Consider the following 20384-nt stretch of genomic DNA (forward strand, 5'->3'; position numbering starts at 1 on the left):
TTCGTTATCAAACAAAGCCGTCCAGTCACCTTCACCCACACGTGAAAGCCAAACTCATACTCCCTGACCCGCCCCACACCCCCAAGACACCCTGGCAAAGTCTGTTCCGTTGCAAAGGCAGAGAGCGGAAGCCGGAAGAGTCGACTCAACGCGAGACCGGAAATCGTGGTGCATTGTGGGAACCAGTTCGTTGTTTATAACCGTGACTCCCGCGTTACGAGATACAACCTACAAGAAAAGGGCTGAATTTGGAGGGTGATATAGAAAGCTTGGAAGCACTGTGGAGGAAGCTTTGTGCAACTTTTAGCTAGACCTCGTCGGTTCACGACTGCGCAAGCAGCACGGGCCTCCCCGCAGTGAGCTAGACTAGACGTCTCTATGGTCGAGTAAACCTAGAGCGGTTCCTTGTGCCTCGCGTGGTCACGTTGCGCAGGCGCGATAGCCGCAGCGTTGGAAAAATGGCAGAGCAAGAGTGAGTATTTGGGGTTTAAATCGCTGGAGTGGGGTTTTCCGTATCCGCTGCCATCCACGGTGTTTGTTCTGAAAATAAGGATGCTGAAAATAAGGATGCTTCTGGACTGAAGGGAGAGAATAGAAAAGGCTCCAAGCTTCAGAGCTTTGGGGGGATGGAGCCGCAGGGTGGAGCTGGCGGATAGAGGGTGCTGCGGTCAAGCTTGGGTTAACTTCCGGAGCGACGATTAATTTTTCACGCAGGAGATGGAGAGTACTAGAGTTGGGGGTCACCACCCTGACTGTATTCTCTCCAAAGGTGAGTCTGCTCCCGCTCCAGCCTCACGGGAATTTACCACATCTGATCGCTGCTCGTGTCATGAAAGAACGGTAATAAAAGTGCCATTGACGTGTACGAGGAGCAGTGACCAAGGAATTCATGACTTAAAGAAGACTTTAGGGACAATTTAGTGCTGAAAAGCGGAGTCAGAAACCACAAATTCCAGCGAATGTATCTTTTAAGGAACCTGAGAACTTAAAAGTTGCTTCCTGAAGCCCAGGAAATGGTTTAGAAGATTTGTTTCCTAAACAGTGTCAATTTTCTGTATTAGGCAAAGAAAAAAGATCCCTCTGGTTCCAGAAAATCTCCTGAAAAAGAGGAAGGCTTATCAGGCCCTCAAAGCCACCCAGGCAAAGCAGGCACTTTTGGCAAAGAAGGAGGTAAGGATAGAGAACGAGGAGGAATGAATTAGACTTTGTGGTGAATGTTATCCAGCATCTGTTGAACTGTTATAGACAGTGCCTTCCACCATCATTCAGTTAGTACCGATCTTGTCTTTACATTTTAATACATATTACATTTAATATTTACCCAATGCTTTCTGCCCACAAAATACCAGTTTTTTTTTAATATACATATATATTTTTTTAATTTATGCATACAAGAACTGGGGTGTAGGCCACAGGTGGGGCGGGGGGGAGAGAGAGGATTCACCAGAGACAGAATGGAGAGCAGAACCTGCAGACTTGCTGAAATATACTGCTGAGGGGAGCAGCAGGCAGGGACAGGAGAGGTCTGGGCCATGTGGGTCACCTCCCTGGCCAGGATCAACTCATGTTGCATAGTGCCGAGCCTTTTTTTAACCCCTACACCTACAGAGAAGCTCAAAATACTAAAGTTTATTAAGGAAAAAGTAGAGTGGAGACTTCTTTCATGTTCATACTGAGAAACCAATATACCTGTGTACCTGGAAGAAAACTCTTCTTTCTGGAAGAGAACAAGTTTGCTTGTTTGGTAGTTGATCATGCGTGATACAATGTTAGGTTCCATAATCACTTGTTGGTAAACATTGGATCAGCATGCACAGTAGTTTTGGATTTCTTCATCTGGACCCTTTCAAAATGATAATGGTTTGCCTCCTCTGCAGCAGAAGAAAGGGAAAGAATTCAGGTTTAAACGACTAGAATGGTTCCTACATGATTCCTGGCGGCAACGACGTGACCACGTGCGCCTAAAACGACTAACTGTGAAACCTCATGGCTTAGAAGTGCCAGATCAACATTCCTTGGCTTTTGTTGTACGCATCGAAAGGTAGGGAACCTGCCAGATTCTGTGAGGCTGGGTAAACTATTAGCTTAGTGTTAGACCCCTTTCTAGGGAGTTGAAGAACTAGCAGCCCTTAAGCTTCTAAGGCAAGTTGTGCTAGGAATTCAGGGTTGAGCACAATGTAGACTTGGTCTCTTCGAGGTTGGGGAGACTAACCTCAGGCAAGTAAACACAAAGATAGTCTCCCTGCCTGTTCTGAGGGTGAAGAACCAGATGCTGGGGCAAAGTTGCTAAGGCCTAATGTGGAGTGGTTGAGGATACTCTCTAAAGCAAAAACTTGAGGATGAAACCTGCAAACATAGGAGGTCACCTATATTGGGGGGAAGACTTTCCAGGTAGAAATGAAAAAAGCACTGAAGTGGAAGAGTCAGGCGGGTGGAACATGCTTGGTGCTGGAATTAGTGCACGAAGCTTTTTCCACATTTAGAGCTGCATGCACATCTCTCACTCTTCTTCACCACCCAGTTACCCAAGCCAGAAACCCGTGGGTTTGAAATATTTATGAGCTTTCTTTACTAGCCCTCCTGTCTAACCATAATCTCTTCCTAGAGTATCGCATCAACTCTCAAGCTGGGTTTCCTGCCCCCACTGTCACATGCGGATCTGTATTGTGTGTTCTCAGTGATGGTCAGAAAGAAATCTGATCTTGTCTCCTTTACTTGAAACCTTCCATAACTTTTACTGCCTACAAGAGCAAGTTCAATTCCTTAGCTTGCCTTGCACAGCCCCCCACTCACAGATGTGTAGGGACCATCTCTGTTCCCATATCATTTTGCTCATACCAGGCCTTGCCTCTGTCACATAGAAATGGTCTGTTTACATAGCTGCCTCCCACTCAGCTGAGCGCTGGTAAGGCAGTCTGTGACCTCTCTGGGTGCCCAGTAGTAACACACATTTCACAGATGCTTGCTGGGCTGACAGAAATTGAATAGTCTAACTTCTCTGCCATTCTTTTCAGCATTAAAGGGGTGAGTTTACTAGTGAAAAAGACCATTGCTAGACTTCGCCTGAAAAAGATTTTCAGTGGTGTCTTTTTTGAAGTGACTCCTCAAAGCATTAAAATGCTTCGAACAGTGGAACCTTACGTGACCTGGGGGTGAGTAACTTTTTTTTTTTTTTTTAAGATTTATTTATTTATGCATGCAAGAACTGGGGTACAGGCCAGAGGTGTGGGGGGTGAGAGGATTCATCAGAGACAGAATGGGGAGCAGAACAGGCAGATTGATGAAGTACCCAGAGACAGATGGAGACTAGAACAGACAGATTGACTGAAATACACTGCTGAGTGTGGAGCAGTGGGTAAGACAGGAGAGGTCTGCTGCACCGTGTGGGTCACTTCAGCACTCTGCAGTGGCTGCGGTAGCTTAATAGCTCAGACTTGAATCCCTGAACCCCATGGAGGTCTGGAAATGGATTTTTTTTAACCAGTGAAGATAAATATTTTAAATAAATATAGTAGTTTTTTTAAATAAATATAATAGTATATTTTTAATCATTTTATGCCTTTTTCCATCTCAGTTGTAATCCCCGTGGGCTTCCCATCACCAGATCACCCATATGCCATCACCACAGTCCAGTGCATTTCCCTCCCCCACTGTTTTTGATCCCATTCCCCACTCCACCCCCATAAAATGTCTCTGGTCTATAGCTGTTTGTTGTTACTATTTTCTCGCCTGGTCCGTTACACTCCTGCTATGAGTGAGACCATCCGGTATTTTTCCTTTTCTTTCTGGCTTATTTCACTAAGCATGATCTTTTCCAGTTCCATCTATGTTGTTGCAAAAGGCGTGCTAACCTGGTGAAGATTTTTATCCGTTAATTGTATTTCTCATTGCATGCTCTGGTTTGTATCCCCTTATGTATTCTTAAACATCCCAACTATAGTCTCTTTGCAGAACACTTGCTGTGAGGGGAAGGGATGGTTAGGGTCGAGTACCCAGTGAATGCAGAGTACTAGGACTGGTTAAGTTGTGCTTTAATCTGTCTCATATAGATTCCCAAATCTGAAGTCTGTCCGGGAACTCATCTTAAAACGTGGACAAGCCAAGGTCAAGAATAAGACTATCCCTCTGACAGACAACACAGTGATTGAGGAGCATCTGGGTGAGTCTTGAGTTAAATACAGAATACTGTGTATTCACACTAAAATGGGTACTTGGGGCAGAAAGCAAGGATCTTTAGTGGTCTTGATGTGGGATCCAGCTCATACTCTTCTTGGGATTTTAAGACCTACCCAGCTGGCATATAAGTTTATATTGGGTAAATGTCAAGTAAAGGAATCTGTACTGTTATGTTTCTTAGGGAAATTTGGTGTCATTTGCTTGGAAGATCTCATTCATGAAATTGCCTTCCCGGGAAAGCATTTCCAGATGATCTCAGGCTTCTTACGCCCTTTCCAGCTGTCAGTGGCCCGTCATGCTACCAAGAATAGAGTCGGCTTCCTCAAGGAGATGGGTTTACCTGGCTATCGAGGTGAAAGTATCAATCAGCTCATCCGGCAGCTGAACTAAGCCTAGGTGAGGCAGGACAGTAAAGTGCCTTTGGGCTATTTTTTTTTTTTTTTTTTTAAGATAGAACTGGGGTACAGGCCAGAGGTGCTGGGGTGATGGAAGATTCACCAGAGACAGAATGGGGAGCAGAACAGGCAGATCAACGAAGTACACTGCTGAGGGGAGCAGCGGGCGGGTCAGGAGAGGTCTGCCGCGCTATGTGGATCTCCTCTGGGGCTGGGGCTCAAACTCATACTTAAGCAGCTGTGGCTAGCTTGCAGTGCTGTCCTAACTCATGTCACCAGGGAGGACCTGGTATAAATTTTAATGGACCATGCATTATTACTTAAAAACTATTTCTGTATTTACCAGTGTCAGAGTAACTGTGGAATTGGGGGGAAAAAGGATGCTGGTATTTATAAGTCTAATGGGTAGAGTCAGTCTTGAAACAGTGAATGGCCTCTTAGGACAAGGAACTATGTACATTTATTCTAGGAGCTTATTCTATAAGCTAGTCTTGAATTGAGCTTCTCACAGCTAACAATTTCATATTTCCATTGAAAAAGTCAGTATTAAAACCAATTTCAAATACACTTGAAATTATAGGTCAGAAAATGCCTAACAAAAACTGCTCTGTTGCTGTGGTCATTCAGATATAAGTGAAGAAAGAGTAATACTAACAATTTATCCAAAAGTGAAAACATTGTATATTCATTTTTATTTATTTATGCATATAAGAACGAGGTTCTTAGCCCAGAGATATGGAGGTGAGAGGATTCACCAGACACAGTGAATAGCAGAACAGGCAGATGACTGAAATACACTGCTGAGGGGAGCAGCGGGTGAGACAGGAGAGGCCTGCTGCACCAAGTGGGTCAGCTCCCAGGTGGGCTACCGAACTCTTGTTGCAGTGGCTGGTGACAACTTGATATTGCTGAGACTCCCTGCACCCCACTTTTTTTATTATTCTTGTGGCCAGCTTGCTGTAAATTTGTAGTAATGAATTGTGTTTTTTCTTTCTCAGAATGACAGCACAATGCATTGGAAGCATGTGTTTGGTTTTGGAATTGTCCATATCTTCAAAGAAGATTATTTCCTGCTTTACCTTCAGAAACTGGAGGGGAAGGGTCAGGGAGAAGGTGTTACTGTTCATGCAGGCATGTCTCGTCAAAACCCAGTTCTAAGAAAAAGTTCCTGTGTGTCTTTCACGTTGGCCTTTGCTACCTCCTCTAAAATGAGCAAAGGACTCGTGCTACAGAGGGAGTCCTGCCTTGTCCCACCTTATCTTGGGCTTTAATGTTGGTGATTGAAGACCAAGCCGAGTTGCATACCTGAACCTGGGGGTTCATAGAGTCTTGTTTTGGAAAGGACTTAAATATAACTAGTAGAAAACAAAAACCATACTCGGTTACCTGTGCTGTGAGTCTTTTTAACTTTTCAGTGACAGCTGTGAGAATTTGCAAGCTTGACTAGTTCTTAGTTTACCTCTTGGCTCCCTTAGCTCATCCTGCAACCCGCTTATTCATTCTTTACTCTAAGAAAACATGCATTAACTCAGTTTTTGCTTGGAAGTTAGCGTGTTCATAGATCCTTCTCCTTTAAGTGAGGACATCCTGCACTCTCAGAATTGACTTTGCTCATTTGCTCCAGGTCCCTGTCCTGTGAAAGACCAAAGTTTTTACCATGATGGCTTGTATCCTTCATACCAGTTGTATTTCCTATGAAAAATATTTGATGGGTTACTGAGACCTCATTCAGCTACAACTCTGAAGAATGCCCACGTAATCCAGCTGTCATGGCCAGGGGGTGGGTGGCTGGATTTTCTGATCTCACTGAGCTATTCTCTACCTAAAACCCAAATCCCTACGGTGACAGTTTATGACTTGGTGGTGGGAACTTTACAGGGAATATACAATGATGTAAAAGATACAAATGGGAAAATCCAGGAAAGAATGAGCCCTTTTCTTGGTGTGGCATGGATGAAATCAGTACCGCTTCATCCTTTAAGCACTAGGCAGGCAGCTTCATCGCACCCTTCGTATTGTAGACTTGGAAGTCCTGCCCTCAACGCTGCTGGCGCTACTGACCGACACGAGGGCTTCTGGAGATTATAGACCGGGAAGAAGGGGTCTGGGCCTGCCGTGTGCAGCATGTCCACCCGTGGAGGGGCCGCCTTTGCTCCTGTGGCGCAGGCTCTTCCGTTTGCCACCCAGGCCACAGGTGGGAGTGTGCCAGGCCCAGGTTAGCCTTTGTGTCCCCAGGTACCTTAAGATCAGCTTTGCTGCCGTTTTGGCACACACGGCCCTCAAACATAACTGTGAGATTAAGTTAGAGGTATAACAATGCCTTAAAATGTGCCAGGTTATGAGGTAATTAATTAGGTTTGTTAGCTCAAGAGTTAACTTGTCAGAAATACAGGTTACTCTAATACTGCAAAGCATTGTGAAATTAGATTACTTTAAAATGATGTATCAGAAAGTCATGGGAAAAGAGCTCTTGTGAGTGTGGAAGCCCAGGGTTGATGTCTCAGAGCTCTTAACACTAAATATGGGAAAGTTCCCGCTCTCACCTGTAAAATTTTGGGCTAAGATTGTCTAGCTTGGCTGCAGCATGTAGCTGTTAATAGGATTAACCCAAGTAAGTTGTACTTTGAATTCTATGTAAGCAAATGAGGGTATAAAAGATAGGCATTTCTGTATAATGTACCATAGTACCATTCCCTCACTAAATTGTGAGACCCCTTATTTATGGGGGAGGCTAGACTATGACATAATCTAGTTCAGTGTGAGTGGGTTCCTAAGTCACAGTTACTGAGTATCTTCTAGGCTTAGGGGAAACAAGTTGGAGGCAAGAAGAGTTTGAGGACCATATGGAGAATGAATGCCTTAGTGTATTTACAGCCACCTTCCCCAGCATTGCTGAGGGATTATCGTTCCCGTGCGTTAACCCTGTGGGGAGAGGGGAAAGAGCTAAATGAAAACATTAAGGCATCGCAGATAAAAGTGTAAGGCTTGTTCCAATCTATACGTACGAAGGTTTATTTTTTTCACCGATGATAATGGTCAGAAATGATACTAGAGACGCCGACGATCAGAGCTTGGCCCGTGGGCCGAAAGCCCAGGAGACGAGTAACACGAAGGCCAGTGTCCAGGGTCCCGAGTTGAGGCGGCTCAGCGGGCCCTCCAGCTGTGGGCTGCAGAGGATCTGGAGGCTCAGGAACGCAGCACAATCCGTTTGGGAGACGCAGTCGCCGCTTCGCCGAGCCGGGCTCCTCCAGGCGTGGGCCCTACCGGAACCGAGTCTAGGGTCGCGGCGCCGGGGCTTCCGGCGAGCCCGCGGCCTCCCAGGGCTTGGGCTTCCGGGGGAGCTGCGACGCGGTGGGCTCGTCAAGAGTCGCCGTGATGTGGCTCCTCTTCAGGCCCGGGAGCTCCCGGCCCTGCTGGACCAGCTGCAGGAGCTGAGCCAGGGTCACCGAGGCCGGGGCCGACCCTGCGGGCGTGGCAGTTGGGCCCGCCGGGCTGGGACTGCAGGACTGGTCCATAACCGCCACGAAGCAAGCCCGGGGAGAGGCGCACACTTCCGGGCGGGGCGGGTGCAACCACTGTCGGGGGAAGGGAGGGGGGGTGGGCCATACCAAGCCGGTCCAGAAGCGGGGAAGCGCTTCAAGTCCGTGATCAGCGACGCGCAGAAACGCTTCTCGCATGCACAGAATTTAGCTCTTCCCAAAGCCTCCAAAGTGAAGTGTGCTTTCAAAGGAACCAGAAGTGTTGCAGACTGGAATGTGCACGTGGACACACGGCGGGCATAAAGACCCACATTTGCACGGGTGCAGAACTACTGTCAGGCACACACAGAAGGGCACACCTATACAGGGACACACGTTACACACATGGCCACGGGATAATCTCCATCCTGGTCTCTGACCGCAGGGCCCGACAAAAAGGAGCGATCTCCGGCGACCTCGGGAGAACTGGGAATAAAAGACACCACTACAGAGCATGGTGCTCTCATTTCCGGCCATCAAGACCCTGTTCCTGGGCCTCCGTGGTGGTGCAGAGCTAACGACACAGCCAGGGAGGTGACCCACATGGCACAGCAGACCTCTCCTGACCACCTGCTGCTTCCATCCCTGTATTTCAATAGATCCACCTGTTCCACTCTCTACTCTGGTGAATCGGCTCACCCCACGCATCTCTGGCGTATACCCCAGTTCTTGAACATAAATAAATAAATCATTTAAAAAAAAATACCTTGTTCCTGGTGGTAGCAAATGGGATGAGAGGCGATGAAGGTAAGTGTGGGCGAGCAGTGCAACAGATGCTCGGGCTGTGTGGAGAGTCGGTGCCAACCATTCTCAGGTTTCTAAGGTTATCCATAGCTACCCTGATTAGGCGAACAACACTTTGATGGGGTAATCAAAGGTTTAGTTACTGTGAATGGGACACCCGACCATAGTGTTTTCTGCTGTGATGCACTGAGGATAGGACAGTGTGAAATACCACATCTCTTCTGGAGCCCTTCTGCCAAAGACGTTCACTCTGGATCTATTCTTGAGGAAATTAACACCAATGTTCTGCAAAATGACTGGCCTGGACATGATAGATGTCAATGTCATAAAAGACAAGAAAAGGAAAAGAAAAACTGGAGCACTCTGTCAGATTTAAGGAAAAATGACAACTGTGATTCTAGCTTGGACCCAAGATAGGGGATCAGGGAATCGGCCATAGAGGACATTTTAAACTTAGGAAAATTTTAATATAGCCTACATATTAAGTGATAGATAATATCAGCATTAAATTCCTCAGGGCAGTAGTAGTTACCTGAGAGAATGACTTTGTACATAGGAGAGACAAGCCGAAGAATTAAGGGTAAAATATCATGAAAGAGAAAGAAAAGAAACATGGTAAAATTGGTGAGAACTCGTAAATCTAAATGGTTTGAGAATATAAAATTAAAGGATTAGCTGGAGAAGCTAGTGTAAAGGAAATTGGCCATATTGAGTGTATAATAAAGAACTTGACTAGCTTTTGTCCCTGCTTCCAGAGAGAACCTGAAAGTACTTAAAATTTCCAACAAATTGAAGTGATCTATTCAAGGTGGGGCCTGATAGTTTATACCAATGAGGTCGCCCCTAAATAGTTTCAGGTCTGGGCTGTCCATCCCAGACGAACCCTGTGAGGGCAGGATTGAGGCTTTGAGCCTGTGAGAGCCTGGGTGGGAAGGTGATCTGAGATCAAGTTCAATCTCTACCAATGACTTCACCACCCATGCCACTATAATAAAACTCCAGTGAAATTCTGGACACAAGACCCAGTAGCTTCTTGATTGGTGAACTCCCCTATGTGTGAGGAGTGATTCCACAACAAGAGGGCACAGAAGCTGCCCTGTGTGTCTTCATATGGCTGGTCCTGCCGATTTATATCTTTTATAATGAAACCTTAATCAGGACTCTCTGGTGGCACAAAGGGTTAAAGCACAACACTACAGCACAAGTTTGATCCCCTGCCAAGGAGCTGACCCACATGGCACAGCAGTCCTCTCCTGACCCGCCCACTGCTCCTTTCAGCAGTGTATTTCACTCAATCCACCTGTTCTGTTCCCCAATCTCTGGTGAATCCTTTCACCCCCTACATCTCTGGCCTATACTCCAGTTCTTGCATAAATAAATATTTTTTAAATGAAACCTTTATCAAAAATAACACTTTGTAGGTTCTGGGAGTTGATCTAGCAAATCACTGAACGTAAAGGGGGTCAGGGAAGCCCCCAGTTTGTAAGCAGTCATTCTGAAGTGCCTGTGGCTTAAGTGACCCCTCTCAACTTGCAGCTGGCATCTGAAGTGAAAGCAGTCCTGTTGGGGCTGTGACCTTTACATTGTGGGGTACGCACCATATCCAGGTGGCTAGCACTAGAATTAAAATGCAGCCCAGCAGTCAGGGCCTGGTGAGAACAAAATACTATTGAAGGAGGATCTTGTCTTTCTCTCCATAGCCAGTGTCAGTTTCCTGGGCAATCTCCCACAGTTCTTGCTGAAGGGTTTGCTTTCTTAAATGATCTCTCTATGTCCTAAGTGGGGGAGCTCCAAGTTTCTTCTCCACCACTGCCTCCTTTCTACCAGCCAAGTGCAAGATGGAAACATTACTGTGAGGTCAAAGCCAACCTTCAGTGTCTTCCTGGGTGAAGGACCAAATATTCTCAGAATGAAGGAGAATGTGTTTGTGTTTGGGAAGTGGGAAGTTGTCTTAGCATCATCATGTTTCCTCTCTCACATTCTTTCATTGCTTCCTCAGCACAGCTCCATGTGATGGTCAGGACATGACTGGGAATTAGGGGTTGTCAGGAGGGACTCAGCCCCCTTCCATAAGGAGCAATAAAGTGAACCTATGAAAGGGAGTAAGAGGACTGGGCTTCCTGACTCAACCCAGTGATCTCTGCCTCTCCCAGGCCGCCTTGGGATGTACCGAGGTCCCCTCTCCCCACTCTGTAGGCAGCCATGCTAAACACATGTGCACACAGAAAGTTGAGAGGCAAAGGAAGGACAGCTAGACAGGCCTACTCACAAGGGATCCATACGCTTTCCCTGAGCAAGAGGTCAAGAGACCATCTCAGCAATGCCAGATATCAAGCCCAGCTCTAGAATAGGTCCCAAACACTCCAAGCTCAGTTATGACTCATTAGACATCTTCCATCTGTGACTTAAAAAAAAATTCTACCTCAACAGGAAATGCCCTTCTCTTGCCATGATTATTGAAACCCAGCTTACCCTTCAAAGGCTTCTCTTTCATCACTGCCATCAGAACTAATTGACCCTCTTTCTGCATTCCCACAATGCCTTGCTCATCTCACCATCTACATGTTGTCTCTTACATGAGACCATGAGTCTTACTCATCTGAGATCCCTAGACCAGCCTAGATCAGCACCAGTAGGGACCCAGTGATGCTGGGAAAATGTTAACTAGAGGACTGACTGACTGAATCTTTTGTTATAAACACAAGAAGAGATTGGATTCAACTCAGTGCAACAAGAGAGGCTGCCACGTGCTGTCCACCCTCAATGCGTGGCATCCAGACCCCTGTCCTCTAGGGGCTTCTGCCTTTCCGGGGGGGGATAGCCACAGAAGTGAGTCGTTGTGATAATAATATGCATGTATAACTTATTACCTAAATAATATAGGGCAGAGCTGGTCTGATAACAGTGTTCTGTGCCAACTGAAATAAGGAGCCCACACATTATACTATTTTTTAACTACACTTGATCTTATCAGCACACATGTATGTGAGCTGCTCTTATGGTCAACTCATTGGCCTGGAGGGTTAGCCCAAACCTGACTGGGGCCACATGATCCCAGGTGTTCATCCCACCTTAGCATTTACGAGCTGTGGGACTTTGGAGCAATTTATTTCACTTACTCAGATTTCTATCTGTATAAATGAGAGCTATGATGGTGCCTGCCTCACAGGACTGCCCAAGAGATGAAATAGGATAAAGGTGGCTGACCGAGGCAGTGATTAATCTTCTTATTGTGTAGCTGGTTACGCCCCCTTCCAGGGGCTCTCTCCGCACTCATGTGTCCATCCTCCTGAACACTGACATCTACAGCCCTGCAGTGGGCATCCTGACCCTCTGGTTTTGGGGTTTGCTCAATGGGGGAGGGAGGCAGCAGAAGGAAGGAGGAGACCAGGGTATTTATTTCCCCCCCTCCCCTCCCCAAGGATCCCCTCTGGCTTCAGCTTCCATCTACGCAGCTCTCTGGCACTGAGGCCAACTGTTGCTCCCTCATCATTCTTGAGGGGGGTTCCTAGTCCCAGGTATGGTGTTGCCCCCTTGGATTCCCCTGCCATCCCCTGAAACTAGTCCCTTTATTAAAGGTCATTTATGGTGGAAGCCTCCTTGCAGAGCAGGTGATGGCCAGGTATCTCTCACCATTACTCCAGTGGTCCCTGGGGTGGCGGGATGAAGCATACAGCACTGCAGTGCTCTTGTGGAGAGATGGGAGGGGAAGTGGCCATGGCTCATCTGCACTGTGGCATGGGTCAAATGGAAAGAGTTTCAGGCTTTGCCTTGGCAGTAGGACTGTGGGACCCATGGGTTTCTTTTCTTTTTTTTTTTTTAAGATTTATTTTAATTATTTATGCATACAAGAGCTGGGGTGTTGTCAGAGGTACAGGTGGTGGGGTGATAGGATTCACCAGAGATGGAGTGGGGAGCAAAACAGGCAGATGGTCTGAAATACGCTGCTGAGTGGAGCAGCTGGCAGGACAGGAGAGGTCTGCAGCGCCATGTGGGTCAGCTCCCTGGCCAGGGAATTGAACTGGCTGGTGATAGCTTCAAAATGCTGAGACTTAATCCCTTGCACCACAAGGGGGTTCCCTCATTTGGTTTCTGATGGCCACAGGGGATCCGAGCAGGGGGAGGAGGACTGGAAGTCATTGATGTCGGCTGCATGAACAAACAATCAGGTGCCTCATCTCCTATTGACAATGGGGTTCAGAAGGCTGAGGACTGGCCTGAGGATGTCATTGTAAGGGTTGCCAAGTTGTAGAACTAACTACATTCTTGATCTTTTAGGTTTCTTATGCTAAGGTAAGGGCATAAATGGGGGGCTGTGGAGGGCGGGAGTGGGGGCTGGGGCCCTGAGAAGGCATGGGGACATTTGGGCAGACATGGACAAAGCTGAGGACCTTGAACCCTCTATAGAGAATGCCTCCTGAGCGCTCCTGTCTCCTAGGACATCAACCTCAGAGCCCTTCTCACCTCCCTGCCTCCTTGGCCCCAGGCCCCTCACCAGTTAGATGGAGGCACAGCCAGGGTGGAGCAGCATAAGACCCACGCTGAAAGAAGGAGGCCCAGATGGAAAGAGTTCCAGGCCTTGCCAAGCTGCCTTGGCAGGAGGAGTGTGGGAGCGGTCCTGAGGGAAATAGACCAGGAAGGTGGAATGTAAAACTTGGTTTGGCCAAACTCACAGCCATGGGTGATCATCCAGGATTTGGGATTTAATGTGTTGGCTCCAGCACCTGGGAGAGGCATTAATAGTCTTCTAGGTAGGTTAATTAAAGCCCGGGTTTAATGGTAGCCTACAATTAATAAACTTGAGATGCCAGAATTTCCCTGGCATTCTGTAGAGGAAGGAATCTGAAATCTCAGAAAGATGGGAATACTGAGTTGTGTGCAACCTGCTTAGCTACTCCTAGCCACATATTTTAAGGAGGCTTGGAAAGCACACCCTTTACCAAAGCATTAAGAAATGTGGGTCTCCACTGCCAACACAGCATCCAGGACCTCAGGGCCACGTGAGACATAGCTGTGGCCACATTGACGAGCGCCAAAAGTGTCCAGGAGGCAGCACCGGGTTGGTGGCATGTTTACCACAGGATCAGTGTCCACAGATGTCACCCAGGTTACAATGGGAAAGTTGATTGGTAGGAGGTAGAAGGTATTGCAGCCTGACCTGTCAGCCTGGAGAGACACGGCCCCCAGTGAGTGAACAGACACAGTGGGCACTGCCCCAAGCAAGACCGAGTGTCCCTTGTCATCCAAGGGACACTCTGTAATCAGGCATCTACGAAGTTCTGAGGAAGGGAAAACTTTTTTTTTTAAAGATTTATTTATTTATGCATACAGGCCAGAGGTGGTGAGAGGATTCACCAGAGATAGAGCAGGGAGCAGAATAGGCAGCTCTACAAAGTACACTGCTGAGGAGAGCAGCGGGCGGGTCAGGAGAGGTCTGCCGCGCCATGTGGTCACCTCTGGGGAGGGGATCAAACTCACGCTGAAGTGACTTTAGCTTCTTAGTGCTGTGCTGTAACCCACTGCACCACCAAGGAGGGCCCGGAAGGGAAAATTCTTAACATAGCCTCTCATGGTGAAGGCCAAATTCTTCTTTCAGCAGAAGAGCTAGAGAGGAGATTAAGAGTATAGAGGAGTCTCTGTCTTGTAGTGGGAAGTCGCATAAAGGCAGCTTCGTTAAATGCTCACAAGGGCTTTTCAAAAAAAAAAAAAAAAAAAGAAAGAAATGCATTGGTGAGACCCGCCAGCATCCTTGGTTTTTTCTAATGACTCTGTAGGTTGGAGATGTGAGTAGGGGATGCTGGAAGGATCAGTGGAATTGATTACCTGATCTCCATGAGAATGCAGGTACCCACTCAATGACAGAGATGCATTCTAAGAAGTGTGTCCTTAGGCCATTTCCTCATTACTTGAAAGATGTCATTGACCTAGATGGCAGAGCCTACCACGCCCCTGGGCTGCAAGTTTAGCCTAGCAGGACCTCAGTCCATGACTGAAATGTCATTCACTGATGTTTGACTATAATGGAATTCTGTCAAAGTCAGAGTGTGATGCTTAACAGTCAAGGGCAGGTAGCCACAATGACCCACAACATGGGGTAGGAAAGAATGGTCATCAGGTGGACCAATGATGGCCCCATGACCATGGTCAGCTTCCTTCCACAGGGGCTCAGAGCTTGTTCCATGGGCACATGATGGAAGGGGTGGGAGCCGTGCTCTAGCTCAATAACTGTCTGCCCTCTCTGAGGCTAGACTGACTGTGGTCTCCGCTGAGTGTCACCCTTTTTACAGCCCAAAGCTGAGTCCCTGTTTGTAGACTGATCTCACTGGCCTCCCTAGCATAAAAGCACTGTCCTGGATCCTATCAGAACAAACGCATAGTCCAGTATGAAATCACCTTCTCTGCCTGCAGGGCTGCTCTCCGCAGCCCCACTCTGGGAGGTGTTTCCATCACCATGACATGCCATATGGCAGCACCTCAATGGAAACTTTAGGGTACATACTTTGCAGTAAAAGAATGTACAATAGTGGGCCCTCCCTGATGGCACAACAGGTTAAAGTGCAGTTCTAGAAAGTTAGCCCCAGCCATAGCCACTTCAGTACAAGTTCATTCCCTGAACCCAGAGGTGACCCACAGGGCATAGCAGACCTCTCCTGACCTGCCCGCTGCTCCCCTCAGCAGTGTACTTCATCAGTCTGCCTGTTCTGCTCCCCACTCTGTCTCTGGTGAATCCTCTCACTGCTCCTGCACCTCTGGCCTGTACCCCAGTTCTTTATGCATAAATAAATAAATAAATAAATCTGTTTTGTTTTTTTTTTAAAGAATATCCAAACGTGTTCACAACCAAGGAATTCACTGGGCTTACCACGTGCCCCATGACCCAGAAGCAGCTATATTGGCAAAATGGTGAAGTGACTTGTTGAAGGCTTAGTTTGAGTAGCCTAAGGAAACTACCTGCCTAAGGAAAATACCTGCAAGGTGGAGGTGCTGGCCTACAGGACACAGTGTATTCTGTAAACCAGACCTGTGGTAAACAAGAGGCAGCAACCACCTCACTATTCTACCTAAAGTCGATCACCTACCAGAAGAATTTTTATACCCATAAGCCTGGGTTTAAGGAGTTTGGCTATTTTAGTATCCCAGGGAGGAAAATTTCCTCCATGGGAACTTTAGTATGGTGACCTGGAAGCTGAGATGGTCCTGGCCTTTTGGTTTCACTGGCTACTCTACTAGCAGGCACAGGAAGGGGGTCATTGTAATAGCTGGTTTATTATCCAAACACCCAAGAAAATTAAATTGGACTGCTAAGTAGAGGTGTGACTAGATTTGGAACAGACTCACTGAGGTACTTCTTAATAAAACTCTGTCCACTAGACCTGGTTAACAGAAAACTTCAGCAACCCAACAAAGTCAAGACCACCTAGGTCTCAAATCATACAAGAATAAAGTTTTGAGTTACCCATTGGGTAGAGAATTCTGTCAAGCCAAGTTACGGGCAGAGAATAAAGAGGGAGATCAGGCATTTGTGATTATGAACCCAATTTTCCCTGCTCACTTAAGTGAAGCACATTGGTGGTTCCTAGTATTTTCTTTTTAAAGATGTATTTAGTTATACATACAGAACTGGGATACAGGCCAGAGGTGCAGGGACGATGAGAGGATTCACCAGAGAGAGAGTGGGGTACAGAGCAGGCAGATTGACAAAGAACACTGCTGAGGGAAGCAGTGGGCAAGACAGGAGAGGTCTGCCGTGCCATGTGGGTATCCCTGGCTGGGATAGAACTCATGCTGCAGTGGCTGAAGTCAGCTTCATAGTGCTGCACTTTAATCCCTAATGCCACCAGGGATGCCCCAGCATGTATTTCAGTTAGGGTTAGTTTAGGCAGTGAGCAACAAAAAGCAATGATTTAACAAGAGAAAAATGGTTCAACTAAGAAAACTGTTGCAGGCACTTCAATGGCAGCATCTGACACACTCCGAGTCCCTTATCTGTCTACCAGCCTGTCTCTGTCCTTCCTTCCCTGCTGGAACCATCTTTCTGTCTTACTATTCCCAGTCCCAATTTCTGGCATTAAACAGAGACCAACAAATGATTTTGAATGAAAAGACATTACAGAGCACAGCCTTCATAACATTTTGTCATTATAGGGCTTTTATTTGACCAGTATAAAGGTGTTTGTGCCAGCAGGACTGGGCCACATTATTTCTACATACATACATCTGACCCTCTGAGCCTCTGCTTACAACCTGCTAACCTATGTCAGATTTACAGCCAGACATTATAGGTAATGTCAGCAATATTCCCAAGCAAGCACTGATACTTCTCAATTTTCTTTTACACATCCTCACATCCTTTGTGGCTCATCTCAGTTTTATTTATTTATTTATTTATTTATTTTAACCTGTGCAGGTGACAAAAAGGAGGCAAGGGAACATCTACTGAGGTATCAGGCACCCTGGTGAGCACTACAATCTAATTCTCCAGCATCCTGGGGGACAGAACTTTGGAGAAAGATAGATCACTTAATACATCCCTGTAGTGACACCGCATGCCTGCTAGAGAATCTTCTGCCATGTAACTTCGGAACCTGTTTCCTCAACTGGAATGCAGGAGAGCGGTGCTTCCCGTGGTAGTTGTGAGGATGAAGTGAGCGGTCCTGAGGGACAGGCTCTTGTATCAAGATAGCACATGGTGCGTTTACTCTGGTGTGAGGAACTGAGAGAAGGCGCTCAGCGTCCCCACCCCCGTCCCCACCCCCCACCCCCCAGCATCTCCGCCTCCTCCCTGGCATCCTCAGGATCTTTGTGGGATCCGAGGGAGGTTTGGGGGGCTCCTGGAAGGAGGGAACAGTTGTGAGGACAGGCAAGAAAAACTTCCTGTGGCCAGGGTGCTGGGCACCGGCAGGTGAAAGGCGGCGCCGGCAACGAGTGATGCTCCGCGAGGGCAGCGTGCCAGGGCGGCCGCAGGGCCCGGTGGGGTGGAGGCCTTCCGCGGTCCCATCTCTTGGAAGGTCTTGAAACCCTAAAAAGGCCAGAGACAGTCACCATCTGTCGTGTGGTATTAGAGCCCGGGCCAGCGCCTCCCCGGCTGGAAGGCGGCAGTCGTTAGGGACCGCACCTGCCTGCCCCTCCCCCTCCGGCGGGAACCCACAGCGCGGAGCCGGCCACCTGGCCGCTCGCCTGGGAACTCCGGGCGCGCGAGTCCTCCAGGACGCTCCCCCCTCAGAAAGGCGGCAAAAGCACCACTTTGGCCGCACGGGGTTCTCTTAGGAGTCGGAGAGAACAATCCAAGGGCTCCTTGAAGTAATCATCAGGATGAAAACGGGGTGAAGCTGGCACCGGCATAAAGAAGTTGGGCAGCCAGGGAGAACTCAACCCGCCAAGACATGAACATTTAATAAAGAAAGGTTCACAGACAATGGGGACAGAAGAGATTTCCATTAGCTGGAATAACTGATGAGTTCTTTAGGCCAGAGAGGGGAGGCACAGGGTGAAAAGTGGGGGGAGGGGAGAAATAGGGAGATAGAGGGTGGGGGGTGAAGTTTAGATGCATATCTTCTATTATACATCAAAATCAATTTCTGATAGTTAAGCGGGGGTTTGGGTTTAAAGGATACAGATGCAAAAAGATGGGGTGTGGGGGTGGGGTGGAGAACCCAGAGGCTTCCAAGACAGGAGCTAAACCCCAATAGGAAAGATGATTACGTAGGTTCAGAAAAGAACAACAAAACAAAACAATTTTGTTTATGCCAATTTTGTTGTTATTTGCCTCCCTCCTTCCTCTTAACCAGATAGTTTTACCTGGTCATTGATGTCCACTAGTTGTTTTGTTTTTTTTTCCTAAAAATTTATTCATTCATGCATACAGAACTGGGGTACAAGCCAGAGATGCAGGGGGTGAGAGGACTCACCAGAGACAGAGTGGGGAGCAGAACAGGCCATCTGATGAAGTACACTGCTTAGGGGAGCAGCGGGCAGGTCAGGAGAGGTCTGCTGCGCCATGTGGTCACCTCCTGGGCAGGGATTGCACTCCACTGAGGTGGCTGCAGGTTACTTGCAGTGCTGCGTCCTAACCCTTTGTACCACCAGGGAGGGCCCCCACTAGTTTTTGTAAGTGGTTTACTTTACTGAATCTTCATAAAATTCCAGTATTTGTTCTTATTCTTCGGACATGCTTTACTTTTACATATCATCCTCTTAAACTATATCCACTTTGTGAAAACGGCTGCATTTTAGCTCTCCCCTCCTAAATCAGTCATTTTAAAGTAATATGCATGAATTGGAAAAATGATCAAAGGTTCCATGCCCTATATAAAAAAATCCAAATGTCTAATAATAAAGGAATGGCTAAATAAACTATAGTAATTTGCAGTTTTATGTTTATTTTCCTGATTTTTAAGATAATACAGGTTTGTTGAAGAAAATTTGAGAAATAGGGTCTTCTTGGTGACCTAGGGGTTAATTCTCAGTGCTGTCACCATTATGGCCTGAGTTCAATAACCAGAAGGCCAGGGAGCTGACCTACATGGCACAGCAGGACCTCTCCTGTTTCACCCACTGCTCCCCTCAGCAGTGTATTTCAGTACATCTGCTTGTTAGGCTCCTGGCTCTGTCTCTGGTGAATCTTCTCACACACCCCTCACCCCATACTTCTGGTCTGCACCCAGATCTATGCGAAAAAAAAAAAAAAGGAAATTTAAAAATAAACAATTATGGATGAAAATGAAAACAATCCAAAATTAACAGGCAGAGATAGCCATTTCTCATATTTTATCTGCTTCCTTCTAAGAATAGCTATGTATTTGTTCCACAATATGGAGTTAAGTATTTTCTATTTAGATTTAGATCCCGCTGGTTTAAGCTTTCTGTGTAAATATATGACTATGGGGCCTTTCCTAGTGGCAACAGGTTAGGGTGCAGCACTGCAAGCTAGCAGCAGCTGCTTCAGAGCAAGCTCGATCCCGGGCCTGGGAGGTGACCCACACGGTGCAGCAGACTTCTCCTATCTTGCCTGCTGCTCCCTCAGCAGTGTACTTCCACGATCTGCCTGTTCTGCTCCCCACTCCATCTCTGGTGAATCCTCTCACGGTCCCTGTACCTCCAGCCTGAATCCCAGTTCTGTATGCATAAATAAATAATCTTTAAGAAATAATAAAATAAATAAATATACAACTATGTATACACATACATAAGATAGAAAAGAGGTATTGATGTACTGTGCCAAGCCCTCTTCATGGCCTGGCTTGTTTAATTAGCTCAGGCTCCCTGTGAGGTCCTATCACCCCCATTGTACAGATGAGGAAAGTGAGGGCTATGGAAGTGAGTGATCTGGTGAAAGCCACTTAACTAGTGAGTAGTGTTGCCAGGCCTGAAGGCCAGGCATTCTGGTTTCACAGCTCGCACTCTGAACCAAACTCTATTCTACATCCCATGCCGTTAAAAGTTCTTTGGGGGGCCCGCCCTGGTGACGCAGTGGGTTAAAGCACTGCACTGAGAAGCTAAAGCCACTTCCGCATGAGTTCGATCCCCGCCTGCCCCGGAGGTGACCACATGG

The 20384-nt window shown here is 47.2% G+C and overlaps 1 protein-coding gene across 1 annotated transcript; it reads left to right on the forward strand.

Annotated features, from left to right (window-relative positions):
* Positions 1–188: 188 nt before the first annotated feature.
* On the forward strand, positions 189–5948 carry RPL7L1 (ribosomal protein L7-like 1). Its single transcript, XM_004673490.2, has 7 exons — positions 189–472; positions 1062–1170; positions 1878–2041; positions 3015–3152; positions 4050–4159; positions 4358–4572; positions 5570–5948. The coding sequence occupies exons 1-6, from the start codon at positions 459–461 to the stop codon at positions 4564–4566; spliced, it is 744 nt and encodes a 247-aa protein (XP_004673547.1). The 5' UTR covers positions 189–458; the 3' UTR covers positions 4567–4572; positions 5570–5948.
* Positions 5949–20384: the final 14436 nt, after the last annotated feature.

This window comes from Condylura cristata, unplaced genomic scaffold (genome assembly GCF_000260355.1).
Source record: "Condylura cristata isolate star-nosed mole 26May11 unplaced genomic scaffold, ConCri1.0 scaffold00001, whole genome shotgun sequence".
In the NCBI taxonomy this organism is placed as follows: Eukaryota; Metazoa; Chordata; class Mammalia; order Eulipotyphla; family Talpidae; genus Condylura; species Condylura cristata.